Source organism: Dendronephthya gigantea, unplaced genomic scaffold, assembly GCF_004324835.1.
Source record: "Dendronephthya gigantea isolate DGI-Jeju-01 unplaced genomic scaffold, DenGig_1.0 000129F, whole genome shotgun sequence".
In the NCBI taxonomy this organism is placed as follows: Eukaryota; Metazoa; Cnidaria; class Anthozoa; order Malacalcyonacea; family Nephtheidae; genus Dendronephthya; species Dendronephthya gigantea.
Window position 1 is genome coordinate 518,676 of NW_021163139.1, and position 20,396 is coordinate 539,071.

The 20,396-nt window shown below is 38.5% G+C and overlaps 1 protein-coding gene across 1 annotated transcript; it reads right to left on the bottom strand.

Annotated features, from left to right (window-relative positions):
* Positions 1-318: 318 nt before the first annotated feature.
* LOC114535981 (rootletin-like) lies at positions 319-20,015 on the bottom strand. The gene is made up of 17 exons (XM_028557325.1): positions 19,600-20,015; positions 19,421-19,510; positions 19,263-19,334; positions 17,772-18,036; positions 16,005-16,135; positions 14,401-15,453; positions 12,829-13,977; positions 11,873-12,120; positions 6,762-6,903; positions 4,781-5,065; positions 3,389-3,877; positions 2,624-2,938; positions 1,836-2,075; positions 1,508-1,760; positions 1,293-1,372; positions 990-1,035; positions 319-805 (listed from the first exon to the last, which is right to left on the bottom strand). Exons 1-17 carry the CDS (start codon positions 19,738-19,740, stop codon positions 765-767), a joined length of 5,040 nt encoding a protein of 1,679 aa, XP_028413126.1. The 5' UTR covers positions 19,741-20,015; the 3' UTR covers positions 319-764.
* Between the last annotated feature and the right edge of the window lie 381 nt (positions 20,016-20,396).

The window sequence follows — 20,396 nt, forward strand, 5'->3', positions numbered from 1 at the left end:
GTATAAATAAAGTTAGTTTAGTTTAGGTCTCCTCCTGTAGTAACACTGGATCAATAAGAGATGATCCTTACTTGACCTCTAGGAAGAACAGTTTAGAACTGATAGAGCTATCCAGTATAAATAAAGTTAGTTTAGTTTAGGTTTCCTCCTGTAGTAACACTGGATCAATAAGAGATGATCCTTACTGAACCTCTAGGAAGAACAGTTTAGAACTGATAGAGCTATCCAGTGTAAATAAAGTTAGTTTAGTTTAGGTTTCCTTCTGTTGTAAAACTGGATTAATAAGAGACGATCCTCCCTCGTTTAAAACACAAGAGATGCAAAATAATGGCTTTACTATATCTTTGTACACACGTTATAAGTTACAGATGCAAAAATAGACACACATCTTAATATATTACAACAAATTCGTCCACGCTGAAACAGTCTTATATAAATAATATATATGGTTTCAACTCTACACCCAGAGTAGCCCGTTAGCCGGTGTATAATATATACTAACAACTATATCTTTACATTTGAAATGGTTTATGGAATCATTACTACTGATAAGACTTAGCGAATCGGTCGTTGAGATAAACAACTCCTTTCGTCTTTTGGCGTATGGATGAATAATTTATCTACGTTTAACTCACACAGACCATTCTCACAGACTTATGCCCAATACAAAAAAAACTACCTCAAAATATACACAAATCTATAAATCTTTTGGAAATTTCCCATTCCCTGAGTACATGATATACTAAGTCTTGTTGTACTCAACTTCATTTCAGGCTAGATGAACTCGCCGAACTCTTTATATAGGCTGAAAGAAAAGCAGATGGAAATGTTGCATACTCAGCTATTCGGTGGAGATGTAGCTTACAGTACAGTTTAAAATAGAAGAAATGAAGAATACATTGAAAAAATATAAAGATATGGTCGTGTAATATAAAAAAAAATGGTCGTGAAGCCCTTATAGTGCGTGTCGCCTTTTACAAGGAACGTACCTGGTTGATATGAAGGCCTGTTTGAAGTTGACCCACTGTCACGTCTCTGAAAAAAACACGATGAAATTGATTAATCTTACATCACAATCAAGATGTGTTCGCAAAAATAGACACATCAAAAGCATTTCATAAAGTTACAACAAGCTTACATCGTATTAAATAATGGACATAGCTAGAGTTCAGAAACAGGTAACAATTCCGTGTTTTAGTAAATACTAAATACACAAACCTAGCCTCAAGAATTAAGTTCGTATGCTCATGATTCACTGGACAGAATTTAAACATTATTATTCTGAAACAAACCTTTTCACTATAAGCGGCTCTCCGCGTCCCATTATCAGTTTGAATTGGAAAGGCAGATACGGACGCAGGACGCTTCAGAGCTACAAGATAAATCATAGAAACTATAAACAAAGATTCCCGCAGAAAATACCCAAATCCCTGGCAACTAATCTGATTTATCAACACTAATCCTAATCCTTAATCCTAAACCTTAACACCAAATAAACCTCACATACTTGGATTAAGTTTATAGCCTCCAATCTCGGATTTCCCTGAGTTATTATTCATTTCGAAAACATCGTCCTCGTTCTTCGCTGATTCTCCAGCCTCTCCTCCTGATTGGATCTTAGTCCTGGCTGACGAGCTCAGGCCAATGTTATCCAACGAACTATACCGCGGCAGCTTACTCCTGCCACTGGTAACCGAAGACTCGTTACTAGTCTCCTCCGCTGCTTCGAGTTTGTCTAACTTGCGTTTCAATGTATCAATCTAACAAAAAAGTAAATAAGACGGTCATTATCAGAGGGTTTTTGGACAAAGGAAATGAACGAATGCTTCGCTTACCTGCCGTTGTAATTCTCTGTTTTTACTTCTTGTTTCATTCAATTCAATCTCTTGTTCTTTGCATTTGCTTGCTTCCTTCGAAAGCTTGCTATTTTTGTTCTCAAATTCCGTGATTTTATTTCTAAAATCTTCCATTTGTCGCGTGTCAGCCTCGAGTTTACGTAGCTTTGCACGTGACTCCTGCACTTCCTTCCGATGACGCTCCATCTCGTCCTCAAGCCTCTCGCGGTATTTACGCACCTGGGAAGAACGTAGATGTAAGTTTCTGATATAGGAAACGAGTTTTGTAAAGATTCAGTACTGAAGTAGGAAGAACAGTTTAGACAGAGCTATCCTGGAGCCGGTTGTATCAAGCTCGTTCAGCTTAAACAGTGGTTAAGTTCAAAATAGAAAGTAAGTCTATTGTTTTATTCAACAAGGAAACTAAATGTTTTTAACCTTAATACAAAGATACTGTTTACAACTACATATTCAGTGTATAATATTCAAGAGAGTTGTAAGAGTGTTATTTAATTTAGACTTATCCACCGTTTAAACTAAACGGGCTTGATACAACCGGCCCCAGACAAACACAATTCAGATTAGATAGAGCTATCCAGACAAACACAGATCAGATTAGATAGAGCTATCCAGACAAACACAGATCAGTTCAGATAGAGCTATCCAGACAAATACAGATCAGATTAGATAGAGCTATCCAGACAAAACAGTTCAGATTAGATAGAGCTATCCAGACAAAACAGTTCAGATAGAGCTATCCAGACAAACACAGATCAGATACTACCAACCTCTTCACGATGCTTTTGCCTCATGAGATTAACAGTCGACTCTAAATCATCAATTTTTCTCTCCAAATCCCGTTCCTTCGCAGTGCTGGATAGCGACACTTTTCCTTTCTTCACGGCCTTCGTATATCGTTCCAACTCCGTCTCGTGTTCCAATCTCATCTGTTCAATTGAATCTTCCAATGACTTGATCTTCAGATGAAGTTCCTCGACACTGATCACATTTTCCTGCTGAAATTTCTCTTTGTATCGTTTGATTTCGCCATCGTATCGCACTTGCATTTGTTCCATGGAGAGTTCTAGCTCCTGAAGTTTTACCTGAAAGATCAGATGCCACACGTTAGCGATGGATCTTTTGCGCAATCGACTTAATTTCGTATTTAATCCAGAAGAACGAGGTCTAACCACCATAGCTAGAAAAAGCAACTCAGAATACGTGAAACTACAAATTTTGGTTACACTTCTAGCTAGTCGAAAGTGGTGATTCTTTCCCAGGCGTAGTACAAATACAAATGCATACAAAATAAGTGAACTTCGCAGGGCTTCAATTCACATGCTTTTCAAAATTTCGGAACCAAACTTTGCAGTTTCACTTATTCTATAATGCTTTTTCCAGCCGTGATGGTGAAATTAAACTATTCCTTTTCCCTATATATTAAAATTTAACCGTAGTTTAAAAGAGTGCATCAAAGACGACATTCCTCCAGCTCAAAATGTTCTAACATCATTTCACAAGGTTCACAACGAAAACAATAAAATCTCCCAAACCTTGAGGCTCTCATTTTCAGCCAAAATCCCCGGAACTGCTCCTATAGTTGTCTTCCTGTTTTTCTCCTGATCAAAGGCTTCCTTGTAGAGCTTCACTTCTTTTTGGTATTTACTGTCAATCTCTTCCATCTCTCGTTGCATTTGGTAAATTTTATTGCTCATTTCCTCGTTTCGTCTCAGACCAAACTTCGTCGCGGATTCTGCCTTCTTAATGGTGTTCTGCAAGTTCTCGCGTTCATCTTCAAAATCGCGTTCCAGGTTCGTAATGTACGTTTCCAGCTCAGCCACTCTCTCGTCAGGCGGGGTAGTAGCCTTGGGACTAACGGAGCCGACCGCTGACGCGGCTTGGATGGCAACAAGCATATCGGATTTAAGTTGATTTACCTCGATTTTGTGTTTCTCTTCTTTCTCGCGAATTTCCTTTTCGTGGGAGCGCCTAAGAGCCGCAAGCTGTCCCTCTAGATCCACTACGTTACCGTTTGGATCAGCCTGGAATATTAGCAAGAGTTAGCGGAAACCACTGAGTATTCTCATAAAATGTAATAGAACAGTATATACTGCTCCAAAATAACATTTTGTAGTTTTATTCAATCAACGTTTCAACTAGCTTGTTGTCATAGCTTTCGGGATAGATTGATTGATGCTGACTACTAGCTGGTTGAAACGTGTTGAATAAAACCACAAAATGCTATTTGAAGTTACTGTTCTATTGTATTTTCGTTCATGTTTGCAGAATTTGCAGAATTCGTGTAGTGTAGAAAATCTGAAACCTCCTTCAAGATCACATTGAAAATGTACATATTTTTCATGCCAAACACATTTGAAAATGCAAACAAAATATCGAGGAGTAAGAACTTCCTGCAACGGTTTATTAAGAAATTGACTTACACTCAGAACTGTAAACAAAAGCTCACGGCCTGACGAGTTTGTACGGTATTTTGTGGACAGTAGAATTCGCCATAAAAATGCGCATCTTTTTCATGCCAAACATTTTTGATAAATACAAGGGGAACTGTGGAGGGTTTTAATAGAGCGTATTATAGAATTTCCCAGAACCGTACAGTAAAAAATTGTACCCATGCAGTATAAAGACGTAATTTTGTGCGTTGTGCATGAGGAATCTGATTAATTCGCAACACAAATGTACATTTTTTAAGTGCTTGTTTTTAGTAGTTATTTTTCTTGCAATTTCATGTACGATTGTCTTGTTTTGACGGATGTGAACGAGTGGCTTTGTTACGGATGTTTAAATAAAAGCACGTGTACATAAGAGCATTCTCAACTATTTACTCTTTTTCATCTACCAAAAGACGAAAATCGCACGGATAAAAGTGCAAAGGGAGAAGCAAACAAAGAGATAAAGTGTAAAGGGATATACAAACGAAATCTAACCTTTTCATCTTCTGGTGTCCTGTACGATTCTTGTACTCTTAATAAAGTGACCATGTCGCTTCGTAGTTGCTTTAAATCTTCCTCGTGTTCGTGGTTTAGTCTCTCAATCTCTTGTTCGTGTTCCTTCTTCAGTGTTTCCACGTAGCGTTCAAGCTTCTTCAATTCGTCATTCATTTCGATAGATTCACTCGACATGGAACTGGATTGATATGAGTCTGACTTCAGGGCCTGTAGGACCATCATCATATCAGACTTGTTTTCCTCCAATTCCCGACGATGATTTTCCTGGGAAAGCGAAGGGCAGGGAATGTGAGTGTTTGTTAGATGGGTAGTTCTCGAGCAGACGACATAATCTCTATCAGTTAAAAACTACCTCAAACACAAACCAATACAGCTTCTTGCAACTACCTACAATCAACCACCAGATATATACGATATCTTTTTCAGGTAGTTCAGACACAAACCACGACAGCTTATTGTAGAATACTATCTACACTGAACCACCACGTTTGAGATATCTTTTTCAGGGAGTTCAGACACAAACCACGACAGCTTATTGTAGAAAACTACCTACACTAGACCACCACGTTTGAGATATCTTTCTCAGGTAGTTCAGACACAAACCACGACAGCTTATTGTAGAATACTACCTACACTAGACCACCACGTTTGAGATATCTTTTTCAGGTAGTTCAGACACAAACCACGACAGCTTATTGTAGAATACTACCTACACTAGACCACGACGTTTGAGATATCTTTTTCAGGTAGTTCAGACACAAACCACGACAGCTTATTGTAAAATACTACCTACACTAGACCACCACGTTTGAGATATCTTCTTCAAGTCACGTTTGGCTAACATGATTTGACTTATACTTAGAAAACAGACAAAATAGCACTCAAACTATGGATTAACAGGTGGTTACATACAAAAACAAATTGAAATTGAATCCAACTCACGTCGTTGGCAATTACAGCATGTTGTTGATTTTATTAATGCTCACAGGTGTCAGATGAAGGAGGAATGCATTCATGTAAATTCCTTCCCCACCATTAAAGAGCGTGCATCTTCTAGTATCATCAAGCCCAGTGCGAATACTTCAGAAGGTGTATATTACCCCTTACATATATGTGCTTGACCTTTCTTGATCAAGCTGTGAAAGCCCATCGGGACATTAGTACCTATTTCCTGGCAAGAAAGACCCTTGCTTAGCCGAGTTCGCGACTCTGTTCTTCACTAAAGCTTGTCTATGCGATGGTTTCGCGAAAAATATGAGTTTTGCGCAGCGATACTCGCCTACGGGTAACAGAAGCAGCTTCTGCGAATGACCTTTTGGGTTTATTGTGCTAAGAGGGCAGGCTGTCGGCAAAGCGAACTCTCAGGCCCGCTGTCAACATGAGGTCGTTCATTGGGATTTCAACTATGTGACCTGCGATGATGCATTGTGTTTACCGTTCAACGATATGTATGCTTTACAAATATAGAACTGTTCTCATTTAGAGATCAATATTAATAGTTAGCTACCGTGTTGCATGCCAGCGTGCGTTGTGTTTAGGATAATGGTTTAAACAAGCACTGCATACATGCTATTGTTGTAGGGAAATGTTGCATAGGTGACCTTTTATGCCGCAAGAACAGTTCGAAAATGACAACTATCCAGTATAAATAAAGTTAGTTTAGTTTAGGTTTCCTCCTGTAGTAACACTGGATCAATAACAAGAGATGATCCTTACTGGACCTCTAGGAAGAACAGTTTAGAACTGATAGAGCTATCCAGTATAAATAAAGTTAGTTTAGTTTAGATTTCCTCCTGTAGTAACACTGGATCAATAAGAGATGATCCTTACTGGACCTCTAGGAAGAACAGTTTAGAACTGATAGAGCTATATCCAGTATAAATAAAATTAGTTCAAAACTGATACAGTTTTTTGGTGAAGAGATAACATAAAACATTAACGAATGCACATAATGTCTCACCTTTATTTTCTCCAATTCTTTAGTATGTTTCTCTTGAACTTCTTCAAACTCCGTCAGGGTAACGACTGCTTCCTTATTCGCGTCAGGTTTGGAACTTCTGGCCTCGTAGTCTTGTTTCAACGTTTCAATTCTTCGTTCGTTGCTATATAAGATGATGATAAAACAATTTGAGTGGACGCAGGACTGCTTATCAGGAGACAAGGGCAATACATCGCATTTAAAACGACATGCAGACATGTGAACTTGATGCGAAAGATAAACGTCTGGAAAACAAACTCACGAATCTGACAAGACGGCAATATATTTGCTAATACCATCGAGATTTGTTTGTTTTTAAATGTTTAACGCGTCTGATGTAATCGTTTATATATCTCGCATGCATGAGATTATTTTCCAAGGAGTTTTAGGGCATTTTTCTTACGCGATATAGAAGGAAAATACAAGGCAATTGAACCATACAAGGATGGAAATCTTGTTAGAAAAGACGAAACAAAGTACGCTCGCCATGCATCGACGACTGTCTATATCGTTGGCTACGACAGAGGAAGTACGAACATAAACTGTACTCGACATGCAGGTGTTATAAGCTAAATCACTTGACCCTATAATGGCAGAATCCACGTATCCATCCCACTATAGAAGGATTTAATTCAACTTAACAAAAAGCTTAAAAAGGGCTGAATGGGAAAAATTGAAAATAAAATTTAGCGACCTCATGCAGTATACCTCATGGGAACGTTTTGTAGCTACTTTAGTTTAGGTATACAGAGAAAATTGAAGCAGTTTTATTTAGAAGTTGCGCTGTCGTTTTGCCAACGTATATATCATACCCAATAATCCTAGGAATTATAATCTAATAAATACTTTGTCACATCGCAATGCGAACGTTGCACTTTTCGGCCCATTTTGGTTTGGTAAAAAATCGCTTAAAAATACAAGAATGCATTTTGTAGATAAAAACGAAGATAAATATGAGCTGTAACACAAACACGCACGAGAAACACGCGGAAGTAACGTAGCAACGTAAACATTTATATCATGGTAGCTTCGTTCAGAGCATTCTGGAACTCAGCTAGCGGATGATTAGGATTCTTATTAAGGTTCGTCATGCATTATATGAAATGCCAGTCGAGTAAATTAAGTTATAATTAATATCCCCTGTCCTTAGAAACAAAATTAACATCGTAAGAACTGCCCTGACTTTATAGGGCAGGAGGTGAAAACCTTTATTGGTTACACATTAAGTGATTTGGTCTTTAGATGAAATTCACTCGTTACGTTATTGAACCCATGAAACGAACGTTATTGAACTCGCAAAATATAGACTTCGCTTTCAAAAGCAATGTTTCATTCAACTCCATTAGCACAATCAAATAGAAATTGATTTAAGGAAATAGACAAAATCTGGTTTGCATGCATGTTTCTCCACAATGCAGAGAATTTTTGGCCTGACGACTAATTAAAAAGTACCCTTAATGTCACTTATTGCCTAATAGTCTATTTTTATACACCCTGAACAATAACCGAAACATTTTTGTATGTGTTATGCATGCAGGTGGTGTTATAATGATTACAGTACAAAACCACTCATGCATCTTACACGAAGTAAAACAAACCTTATATGTACAAAAATGAAAACATGTACAATCGCTGCGGCTCGCAACAGGAAGGCTTGCGACACATAATTGTTACATGTGTCATGTATTATTAAGTTTACAAAACTATTTCGTCATTAAAAAGCCATTTCGTGCGGCCTTTGGGCATTCACGACAACCAGAAATGTTGCTTGTTGGAAACGAGTCGATTATATTGAGAAACATGCGTATATTTGAGGTGGTTTTGAAACTATTTCGTCACCCAAAGGCACCAGGGAAAGCTTTTCCACAAAGCCTAGAGATTTTATCAATTTTTTTTAAAGACCGCTATGAAGATACGAACTTTTTGATGCTTATCAATCGAATTCTTGTGGTATACAACACGGTTTAAAACGGCAAATCGCAATTCACGAATCACGTTTAACACACAAGCTATAGATATGAAAATTGAAAGGCCGTTTTTCATCTTCCATCCGCGTTGAAAGATCGCGTTAGGACTTCGTTAGGAATCACATAAGGCAGATTACGAAATATACAATTAATCTTTACAAAAATAAGGTCGCCTTTCTCTAACCCCCATCCACCAGCTATAGTATACCAATACGGAGACAGGTTTTAAGGCTATATACTCATACGTGCGTTGATGATGAAAGAACACGCGGATCTTCGGACCCAATTGTTTGGAATTTCAAAAAAATGACAGCTCCAAAACATTATAGTGCGTGGGTTATATAGAAGACGAACCCAAAACGACTTAATGCATGATTGTATTTTGTAACTGTCATGCCCTTTGCGTCTGTTTGGTAAAATCCTCGATGCTCGTCTTTCTATAGTCGTAATATCTATCGAATAAACCACGAGTACCTTTTCATGAACGAATGTAGACGTAACGGAAATGAGCAAGACCCAGCAAGTACAATTGGCGAGGGTTAAACGATTGTAATTTCGTATTTGAAAGTCTCCTTAAACAATTTATCCACACGTAGAGTGGCTCTAATCGGATGGGAAGTGTTATATATAGATTTGTATACAAGAGGGAGGCGAAATGCTTTCGAGTTTTGCGCGATCGCTGTTGGTCAGAGTTAGGGCAAGGCCCACGGCGCTTTAGGCTTGTGTTTTCACCTCTCTGACTCTGCAGACTTTGGGTTTTAATATTGAATATATATAGTAAATTTCGATAATATACGCGCGTGTACCCCAATCTGACCGTACCGTCCAAGGCTTGAATTCAATTTAAAAACATCCTCTAAAACACAAAACGCGCAATCACTTGGTCACTTGAAGCAAGGGAGAAAAGGATATTCACAATGCGTAAATATATACAAACGGTTATTTGCATTATGGCTTCTTCGCATCTATATATGCGAAGATTTGCTTGTGTGTATATAGTTTGGAAAGATGAGAGAACGACTCATTACTAAACCCATCTATTCTTAAGCTCTCAACAAGCCTACAGCCATCTGGAAAATGTTTCCTCAAAACGTAGATGAAAAATACTCTTTCTATACACGCTTCGGCGACCTCCATGAAGGAACAGGCGACAGACAAATTTCGCCAAAGGCATTAGCTAGCCGCCAGCATCAGAGGCCGGCTTTCTACCAAATATGCAACAGGAAAATATACCAGGAATCTACAGCGCTGGGATGGACATTACCCACTCCTGGCGGCGAAAAATTCGCGAATAAGCACATAATAAAAATGTTAGCACTTACAGTTCACGTTCGATCCAATGGACAAGCCACTTTAGAAGTTAAACGATGATACGACGTGAATAGTTCCAATGGGGTGTTAAGCCTTAACTTCTGTGCCTACACGAGCGCGCTCGATCGCACAGATAACTGAGAGAGAGAGATAGAGCGAATGGTCGCCCAACATTGGCCGATCACTACAGTGTCTAATGTTTCAATCAAATTAATTGCGATTCTCAAAGCGTGTAGTTGGATCTGTTTCGCGGTAGAGAAGTCGTCGGGCTGCATAGCACACAGAAAACATATCATTCGTTTGGCGTGCGTTCAACAACTAAATATATTGCTTTATTACCGGGATATTGTGGAAAATCGTGCCGTAATCTTGCAGACTCCTAAACAGACGTAAACACTGCACTGCCCGGCAGACACGCAATAATAACATCATATAACGACATATAATATGTCTAATACATACCCACTCTTTGGCATATTCGGCCTGCCTGTCATGCACGGGCTCTTGGAAAGACGATATCGCCGTACGAGAGACGGCCAAAAGGCCAGTATTCTCCGAAGGAAGGCTTCGTCAGGGCACAAATGTTCGCGAGAATATGAAATCGCACCACGGTTGAATAGAATTGAATATGTGCCCTCACTAACCTTAAACCATCAAACTCTCAGCTGGATTCGCATAGGGCAGGCACTGGGGTTCCAACCCAGTAATATAAACAACATCGCCTCACCGCACTGCAGGACTTTCCTCTTGAAATGTTACAACTTCAAGGGGTTGAACAAACACTGAACGCGTTGTAAATACATATACAACGCGTCGGGGGGTCAGGGTAAGGGCTGCTCCCGAGAGATGGGGCCAATGGGACATCGAGATTTATTAGTTTGTATTTGTTTACATCGTTGTCAAAACTCTGCATGCACAAAATATTTAGGTGCATGATTTTTGTTTTGGAATGTGAGGCGTCTTTGGCATATGAGAAAGGGCGACTCTGGATTATTCCAAGCTGGAGTGTGCATGGATCAAAAGCTTGGTTACCATTGTGTCGTCTCTATGGCGTTGCAAACTTAGACAATGGTAACTACGCATATTTATCCAATGTCGAGAAATAACGAAGGTTTATCTGTCAACTCTATATTGGAAATGAATTAGCTCAGGTATCTATTGTGAGAGATATATAGGAACCTATAGCCATTATACCAATGGGTGTCTTCCATTCGAAAACTATTAGCGGAAAAATATATAGGGATTTCTTTGATCCACTGGACAGCGATGAAGGACACTTTGCATTAGAGTAATATTCGATAAACCTCCATAAAACTGGGCAAATGAAGCCTTGCAAGATTTGCAAACTGCTGCATGGCGTGTGGAAATTGTTATCATGTACGATCCGAACTGTGGATACAATATTTAACGCATGTTAAAGCATTTCGCAACAAAAATTTGCAATTCTGCTAATTTTAGTTCGATCTGTTGAAAATTATCTTTTTTCAAAGATAAAACTGTGCGATAATGCAAATTGTGAATTGTCAATTCACGTGTGAGTTGATAATCTCGACTGATATTTTAATGTTCGGAAATGTTTTGAAAAGAGGAATTTTTTCATTCTGTGTGAATATATAGCTCGATCCGTCGTACAAATTCCGGGATCACTTTCTGTACAGTTAAAAATAAGTCGTGTTTTGGTCTGGTATTACCCAGACGTGCAAACATAATCGCTTGCATGTGTGAATATTATATAACCAAGGCCATATTTGGATTGATTTGTTACTAACTACCTCATACAAAATGATTGTAAAATGCATCCCAAAATTAGCCTACCTTTCTCGTTCGCTTGACAGTTGCCTTTCAAGTCCTTCCAGTTTCGCACGAACACTTGCAATTTCTTCATCGCTGGAACCTTTTAAAGCCTCGAGTTTCTCTTTCCAAACCTCGATATCTTGTTCGTGCCGTTCAGTAAGTTGGTTCAGTTTCTGTTGATGGTTTTCCCGCGATAATTCAGCGTCTTGTTTGTGCTGCTGAAAGAGTTCGTCGACTTTGTTGTCGAGATTTTCCCGCCACGACTCAACCTACATAACACAACGAAAAGTCAATCTTAAACACAACAAACTCGGGAAGGACATGTACAATTATTCTAGCGAAAACTAACGGACAAAAAATTGCAATTTTTCCCGACGAATTCCTTTGAAAGTGTCTCTTTAGAATTACTGCTAAAAGGCCCATTACGATACCGGAATAGCATAAAGGCCGATTTAGACCACACGATAAATTGTGTACAATTATCATTTTGACGGATGCAAAAGAGGGCCTATGCCACAATTTTCATTCATATTGTTCAGGGCGGAATTTAAAGTGTCGCGATTGTACCGCATGTGTTTATACGTTCACATACGCCAGGGGCCGGTTGTATCAAGCCCGTTTAGCTTAAAAGGTGGATAAGTCAAAATTAAATAACGCTCTTACATCTTTCTTGAATGAGTCAACTTGAATATTATGCACTGAATATGTAGTTTTTACCAGTTAAAACATTGAGTTCGCTTGTTGAATAATACGATAGACTTGCTTTCTATTTTGAACTTAACCACCGTTTAAGCTAAACGGGCTTGATACAACCGACCCCAGGGTAAGAATCGTACACGACAAACCGCATAGTATACATGTACATGGGCCGTAACCGTAATCATGAAATCCAGTTTAACCGCAACCAGTGAAACAATTTGTTTTCATAATGGGAATCCAGTATTGTATATAACTGGGCGCCGAACCTGCATGCTTACCTCTTTTTTGTGTTGTTCGTTGACTTGAGCCATTTCCTGCTCTTGTTTCGACTTTAACTCGCTTATATCCGACTGCAGTAAGATCACTTTGGATGTCAGTTTCAATTTCATCTCCTCCGCAGTGTTCTTTAACGTATGCGCTTCGCTGTTCATCGAATTCTGCATTCTTTCTAATTCCTTGCGATGATTCGCTTTAACATCCTCAAGATCTTGAGCAAGACTCGTCGTCTCATTTTTCCTTCTTTCACAAATGCTACATCTTCTTGTCGGGACCTCTTTCGCTTGCAAATCTTGCTCCAAAACACGACATTTCTCCTTTTCTTCTCTTAGTGAACTACTCAGGACTTCAACCCTCTTCCCTAAGCATGCAACAGCACCCAAGACACTAGTTCTATCCCCGGCAGTATCGTCCTTCAAGTCTGAGCTAACCATTTCAGAGTTCCTATCATTTAAACGTGACTCCATATCCACAATTTCACTCAAAATATTTTCATCAATCTTTATTCGTTTCTTCATCTCCTTATTCAAACGCAATATTTCCTCGTTTTTTTCATCCAAAATCCGCTTCTGTTCTTCCATTTCACTTTCATATTTTTTAACTTTCACATGAGATTCGCTCAAAGTTTTCGACTGTGCAGCCACTTGAAGTTCACTCGCTTCCTTATTACTCCTGCACAAGCCTTCCAGCTCACTAGCCCGTTTACACTCCTTCTCAAACCTCCCCTCCGCTTCCTTTAACAATTTTCGGAATTGTTCCACCTCTTTCTGAGAATTTTCCAATTCTAAGATTTTTTCTCCGAACTCGGTCTCGAGTTTAAGTCGTTTATTTTTTTCATTATTAAAGTTACGAACTGTTTCCACTTGAACGTCTCGCAATTTTCCGAGTTCAATTTCACTCTTCTCCGCTTTCGTTTTGAGTTCTTCGAAATCATGCGACAATTCCTCAAATTCAGGATTTCTGCCATCTGTTTCAGTGTGTACAGCGTCGAGTTCCTCTTGTACTTCAACTAATTTCATTCTAGTGGTTTCGTTGTCCTCTTGAAGTAGTAATACTTGCGTGTCGCATTCCTGACGTGTTCTTTCGATTTCTGATTTCAGTTCAGAATTCTTTTCTTTCATTTTCCTTATCTCCTGTTCTTTTTCTTTCATCTTTAAAAAAAATGGATAAAAAACATAGGTAAGTGAGCCATGCAACTGACCAGAACATGACAGTTGTTGTAACTCTCATACAAAACTCTCGCTTGTCAACTCTCATCAACTCTCATGCAACTCTTGTTCTTGTTTGACCAGGACATGACAGTTGATGAAACTCTCATACAAACTCTCGCTTGTCAACTCTCATCAACTCTCATGCAGCTCTTTTTCTTGTTTGACCAGGACATGACAGTTGACGAAACTCTCATACAAACTCTCGCTTGCCAACTCTCATCAACTCTCATGCAACTCTTGTTCTCGTTTGTCCAGGACATGACAGTTGATGAAAATCTCGTACAAACTCTCGCTTGTCAACTCTCATCAACTCTCATGCAACTCTTGTTCTCTTCTGAATAATACTTTTCTTTTAATACAAACCTGTAGCAAGGCATCCTGCACTCTACTCTCCAATTCTCCGCATTTTGTTTTCTCCTTGGTATACCCACCATTGACCATCCGCAGCTCCGTTCTCAAAACATCCACCTGTTCCTCCGCCTTTTTACAAGCGCTCTCTAGAACGCGAAATTCCGCGTCTTTTTTGTCGAGGGCCGCCAATTGTTCCTGCAACCTTACAATTTCCGAATTCTTTCCTTCGAGTTTCTTGTTCAAGATTTCCAACTCCTGTTGATTTTTGTGTTCATTCTTTGAGAATTTATGCTCGTCCTTCGCCTGTTGCAACAATTCATTACTTCGCTTCGTGATTTCCCGTTGTTTTGATTGCAAAGCAGAAGTACTTAAATCCTTCGCGAGCTGCCCCTTTTCTTGCTCAATCCTTTGCCTTTCTTCTTTCTCGTATTGCAGATCCAAAGTTTTATTCATAAGCTGCTCTTCGAGTTCAGTAATCCGACTGTTATTCTCGGTCAACTTTCCCTCGAGTTCGAGGAGAAGGGCCCGCGTGTGTTTCGCGACTTTCTTGCGACTCTCGTTCGCCTTTTCGAGCTCGCGCGTGCGACGTATTAACGCCTTTTCGTTCTCCTGTAGTTTCGACTGCAGCTTGATAAATCCTGACTCGATACTATCGCGAGGTGTGTTTCCATTACAAGTAGGAAATTCAAGTTCTTTCAAGCGTTTTTCCACTTTTTCGTCGCTTTTCCTTAATCGCGTTTTCAGCGTTTCAACCTCAGTCGATAGGGCTTCAACATTCACCTTCTGAATGCTTATAACGTTGTTGGCCTTCTCAAGTTGTTTCTTCGTGTCCGTCAGACTTTTCGAGCACATTTCCGCTTTGGCTTGGTTCTGTTTTGCGATGCGTTTCGCTTCCGCGAGTTCTGTTTCAAGTGCTAAAATCGAGCTGCCGGTTTCGCCGTTCTGTTTTGGAGCTGACGGTTCAGGTTTTACGTAGAGGTCAGCGTAGTAAGGCTGTGACGCCGGGTCTGGTTGAGTTTCAACAGAGTCTTTTGTTTTATCGTTCGTATTGTCTGGCGCCTCTCTCTGGAAGATAAAGTAATTTCCTGATAAGGATCATCTCTTATTCATCCAGTGTTACTACAGGAGGAAACCTAAACTAAACTAACTTTATTTATACTGGATAGCACTGTCAGTTGTAAACTGTTCTTCCTAGAGGTCCAGTAAGGATCATCTCTTATTGATCCAGTGTTACCACAGGAGGAAACCTAAACTAAACTAACTTTATTTATACTGGATAGCTCTGTCAGTTGTAAACTGTTCTTCCTAGAGGTCCAGTAAGGATCATCTCTTATTGATCCAGTGTTACTGCAAGAGGAAACCTAAACTAAACTAACTTTATTTATACTGGATAGCTCTATCAGTTCTAAACTGTTCTTTCTAGAGTTTCAGTAAGGATCATCTCTTATTGATCCAGTGTTACTACAGGAGGAAACCTAAACTAAACTAACTTTATTTATACTGGATAGCTCTATCAGTTCTAAACTGTTCTTCCTAGAGGTCCAGTCAGGATCATGTCTTATCCAAAGTGAGGTAAAATAACTTTACGCTAGCTGGATAGCTTCATCAGTTCCAACCTTAGTCAAGAGTTCCTCTGTAGCAGACCATCTCTTTGTAAGAATACTAGTTGAGCCTGGTGACGTCGAAGCTGCTTTCCACGGAGCTGAAACTGTTCGTGAGACACTTGTCTTTCTTTCTTGAGCGATATCTGGGAAGACAAATTTACTTGTATCATAATAATGCAATTTATCAAGTCGAATGTCGAGATAAACAGCAGTTTGTTGACATCTTTTGTGTTTGAACCGCCAGAAAAAGATATCCCAAACGTGGTCGTCTAGTGTAGGTAGTATTCTACAATAAGCTGTCGTGGTTTGTGTTTGAACTACCTGAGAAAGATATCTCAAATGTGGTGGTCCAGTGTAGGTAGTATTCTACAATAAGCTGTCGTGGTTTGTAAGTTTCGTTTCCTTTATCGGGAAGCTGTTTTTGTTATAGCCATGACTCTATCATGCAGCTAAGTTCACACCAAAAAAACCGTTACAAAAACCTATCAAGCCTTAAGATGGTTCTAGCCCACATTTAATTTAACACAAAAAGATATGGCTACAAACCTAACGTTCGTAATATCGGTGCAATATATTTTCAGATATCAACTTCGATGTTATCAAAGTTAAGTATACGACTTCCTGTATAATGGCCCTTGGTTTGTTATTTTCTGGCAGTTCAAAAACGAAACAGCTTCGGAAAACTATGATAAAATACCTGTTCTGGATACGGGAGTCGACAAAACACGAATTCAAAACATCAAAACTCCTTGGACAAAAGAATTCTCAGATTCTGCGAGCTTTTCAATGTACGTGTAACAAGTCAAACGCTCTCTGCGTGCATATGAAGTTTTACACGGAACAAAGCTCTTATATTTATAAAGACATTTTGTTTGTAACAACCAATGATAGTCCTAAGCCAAAGCATAGATCGTTTTGTAACGCACGGAAGATTCCAATATACGTAATCATGTGAATTGACCTGCTTTAGGAGGCCATGCAATTGTTTTTAACCTAATTTGATGAATTGGCAGTATTTTTTGTTTGTAAATCTTTAGTTTATCGGCTTCTGTTTTCCAACAAAGATTTGTGGTGCTCGTTGACACAGAAATTGATCAAATTTTGCTATTTTTGATGATAAATTTCCACCAGTTCCAATAGAATCTCTAAAAGTCAGTGTTTATCACATTACCAGGGAAGTCAATCATAACTATATGCAGTGCACAAAACAAAAAGAGTTCTTAGAAATAATTAAAAATTCATACAGCCTTTCTAGAATTAAATGGATCAAATAGCAACAGTGCAACACTTTGTAATATCCTTAATTACTCCTGTATTTGGCAAGCCCACTCACTGACTCCCACGTATTGAGTGTAACATAGAAATTGTGTAATCAATGAGATATTCCCTCTTAATTATTTCAAGATTCATATTTAAAACATTGAAAATCAGTGCGAATGAGTTTTAGAATACTGGCGTAAAACGTCAGGTAGGTTATGCGTTGACAGAAAGATATATGCTGTCCAACCCACAGAGCTAAACACTTAAACAAATTGCTACAATATGCAACAGCCTGAAGTCTTATTTCTGAAAACTTATATTCTCAACAATTGGCTTATGGTATAAAGACATTAACACTTCCTAATCCAAATTGTTGAACCCCAAATTTAACAGTTCAATAAAAAAATATTACTATGACAGCTTTACAGATGAGCTAATGATATATATTCGACCAATATACTATCCACTAAAAATATCATCAAGCATTTTGATAAATGCAGGAAAGTCAAGAAAACTTACTTGTTGGGGAGCTAACTTTAGAATCATGATAGCTCATCATTCGACTAGTTTGGTTCCTATTGAATTTGTACCCAGGAGAAGCAATGACGAATGGTTTTAGTACACGACACCAATTGTCCATTTCCAAGCGATTTTCTGCTTTCAGGTAATGTGTCTTTGCAAGGGTTTTGATGCCGATGGTGAACTGTTCGCTTGTGTCACACTCAGCACTGGTCAAGCCAAGGCAGTCATCCAGATTTATGCTACCCAAGGGCACCTGACCTGGCTGAAGAATGAAAGATATTTTATCATGAGGTTTGTTGGATTATGAAGAGGTTATCAGGGGAATTTTTAGTTGTGGGTTGAAACTATGAAAGCACCTGCAGAGAATTTGGAGAGCACTATTCTAACAATAGACTAATAAAGGGTCATTTTTATTGCATATCTATATATGGAGGTATTTAAATATAACCACACATTTTTTTTAAGGTTCCTAGTGCAAAATAACAAGGTATGACGAGGTATTGGAAACAAATTTGCCTTGTCTTGTTGTAAACAATCCTAGCCGCTATAAAGACACAATGATCTTTGGGTAAACCTTGCATGGAAAATCAAATAAAATCTACAAAAGCTGTTGTTCATGGCAACATTAATTTTAAGGTGTTAATGACCCTAGATTAGAATAATCAACATTCCTAGCTTAGGTCAAGGAAATGGTTTTCAAATATAAACAAAGAATTCAGACAAAAAACTCTTTATTTTTCAGAAAAGTTGAACACTCGTCAGTAAACTGTGTCATATTTTTTAATACCTGTGCTTCCCACTATATATAAAAGCTCCTAATTGTATAGCAGGTTGTTTAGCTAAGTGATTGATATCTGATGTCGTTTCAACTGCAGGTTCTGACAACAATGATACCAAAAAGTCTGGACTCAATGGAACAAAATATGCCGAATTTTATCAGATAATTATCATGCAGGAACAATAAAAAGGAGAAATTCTGGTCTGGCTTTCTTGAAAGTATATTATTAAACACTGAAATTTCTGAAATTAGTCACAGACACATATGACTTCCCTACTCTATACAGAACTCTTCACTCTTGTAAAACCATTACGAAATAGCATAAACAGAAATTACAGGTTAATTTCATATTATCTCAGTTTGATCGCCATACAAAATTAGACACAAGAAATTACTGCTCTGCATGGAACAGACACTTTAGGAATTAAATCTTGACTAGACATTTTGGCCAATATTGAAGCGGAATAAAAAACTAGATTCGTTCCGCAAACGAACTTCTCGAAACTAACCATTTATCAACACATCAATACTGAATAGTATATGTTTCACCCACTTTACGATTTATCAATATTTACACTATCTTTGAAACAGGCATTTTCCCCATTGCCTACAAACTGTCAAAGATATTTGCTCTCACAACGAAGCATTCACCTTTGTAAAATCCCACAAGATTTCTATTTATGAAAACAATGTTGAAATACAATTCATACCGTAGTCGGTTCGGTTGAGAACCATTCCAAAATCGCCGAAGTGTACAGCATAAACCAAGCTTTCTCCCATTTCTTAAAAGAAATGTTTACATGACTTTGAAGTAGCGACAAAATTGGCAAATATAAACACAAAATATATTGAAACGATATTAGCTTACTTGTACTAGAATTTTAGGTAATGTTGATATTTGTGTGGCGATGCTTAGGTTTCCCGACTTCACCGTTGTTTTCGTACGATTAACACCGACCTAGGGGTAAGATCAACAAGACGTTTGCTTATTTAAACCACGATAAACGAAGAATGTCAAAATCCTTCAAGTTAAATCGCTTCTTATACCTCTATGTTTGTCGGTCTTTGAGGCATAGTCGGGCTTGTGGTGTGAGCATCCTTCGGTTTAAAGCAATTCTGACATTTATTCTTGTCGAATAAGTTGGCTGAGAACTTTTTGCAAGCCAACGAAGACGATCGTTCGGCCATCAAATATGAGCCCTTTATTAAAATCCTCGACAAAAATCCTCGCTGTATTGGCTGGAATTTCGGGTCAAAATCCCATCAATGGCTTGCATTCATGCATCGATTCCGCCGACTTCCTATCGGTACCGTGACATGCTTCAAATACTGGCTCCTCGTATCAATTCTGGTTGTAATCGATCCATAAGGAAGCATTTCAACCAGATAAAATGTCAACTTTGACAGTGATGTTGACAAAAAACTGCAACTTTACAGTCACGTTCCGTCGAACTTTTGACAAATTAGCGTCTGGATTAACTCCACATCACGCATGCGTATTGCAATTTGTGGCCAACTAATGTATATGAATTTTAAATGTTAATAGGTCCAAAGCACTTTTTTGCACTCTAGATGTGATATTAGAGCTAGAAAACGATGTTTAGTTCTTTCTTCTTTAAATTTGGTATATCTGAAAGCAAATATATTGAACTGGAAACCCGGGTCTCAGTAATTTGATGTTTTTGCTCTCATAAATGTCAACAGATTTGCCACCCAGAATTAATGCCTGTTCCGAAAATATTCTTAAATAACTTCGTGCCACATATTGTAACAATTTGAAACTATCTTTAGACAATTTAGTGGAAAATCTCACAGGGGGTCTTGAAGCGAATGTATCTAAAGAA

Excerpts from the sequence above, each read along its gene's own strand:
- LOC114535981 (XM_028557325.1), bottom strand. The coding sequence starts at position 19,740 with ATGGCCGAACGATCGTCTTCGTTGGCTTGCAAAAAGTTCTCAGCCAAC. Across the intron at positions 19,335-19,420 it reads TACCTAAAATTCTAGTACAA|AAATGGGAGAAAGCTTGGTT; the intron begins GTAAGCTAATAT and ends ATTTCTTTTAAG. Across the intron at positions 5,066-6,761 it reads AAGAATTGGAGAAAATAAAG|GAAAATCATCGTCGGGAATT; the intron begins GTGAGACATTAT and ends TCGCTTTCCCAG.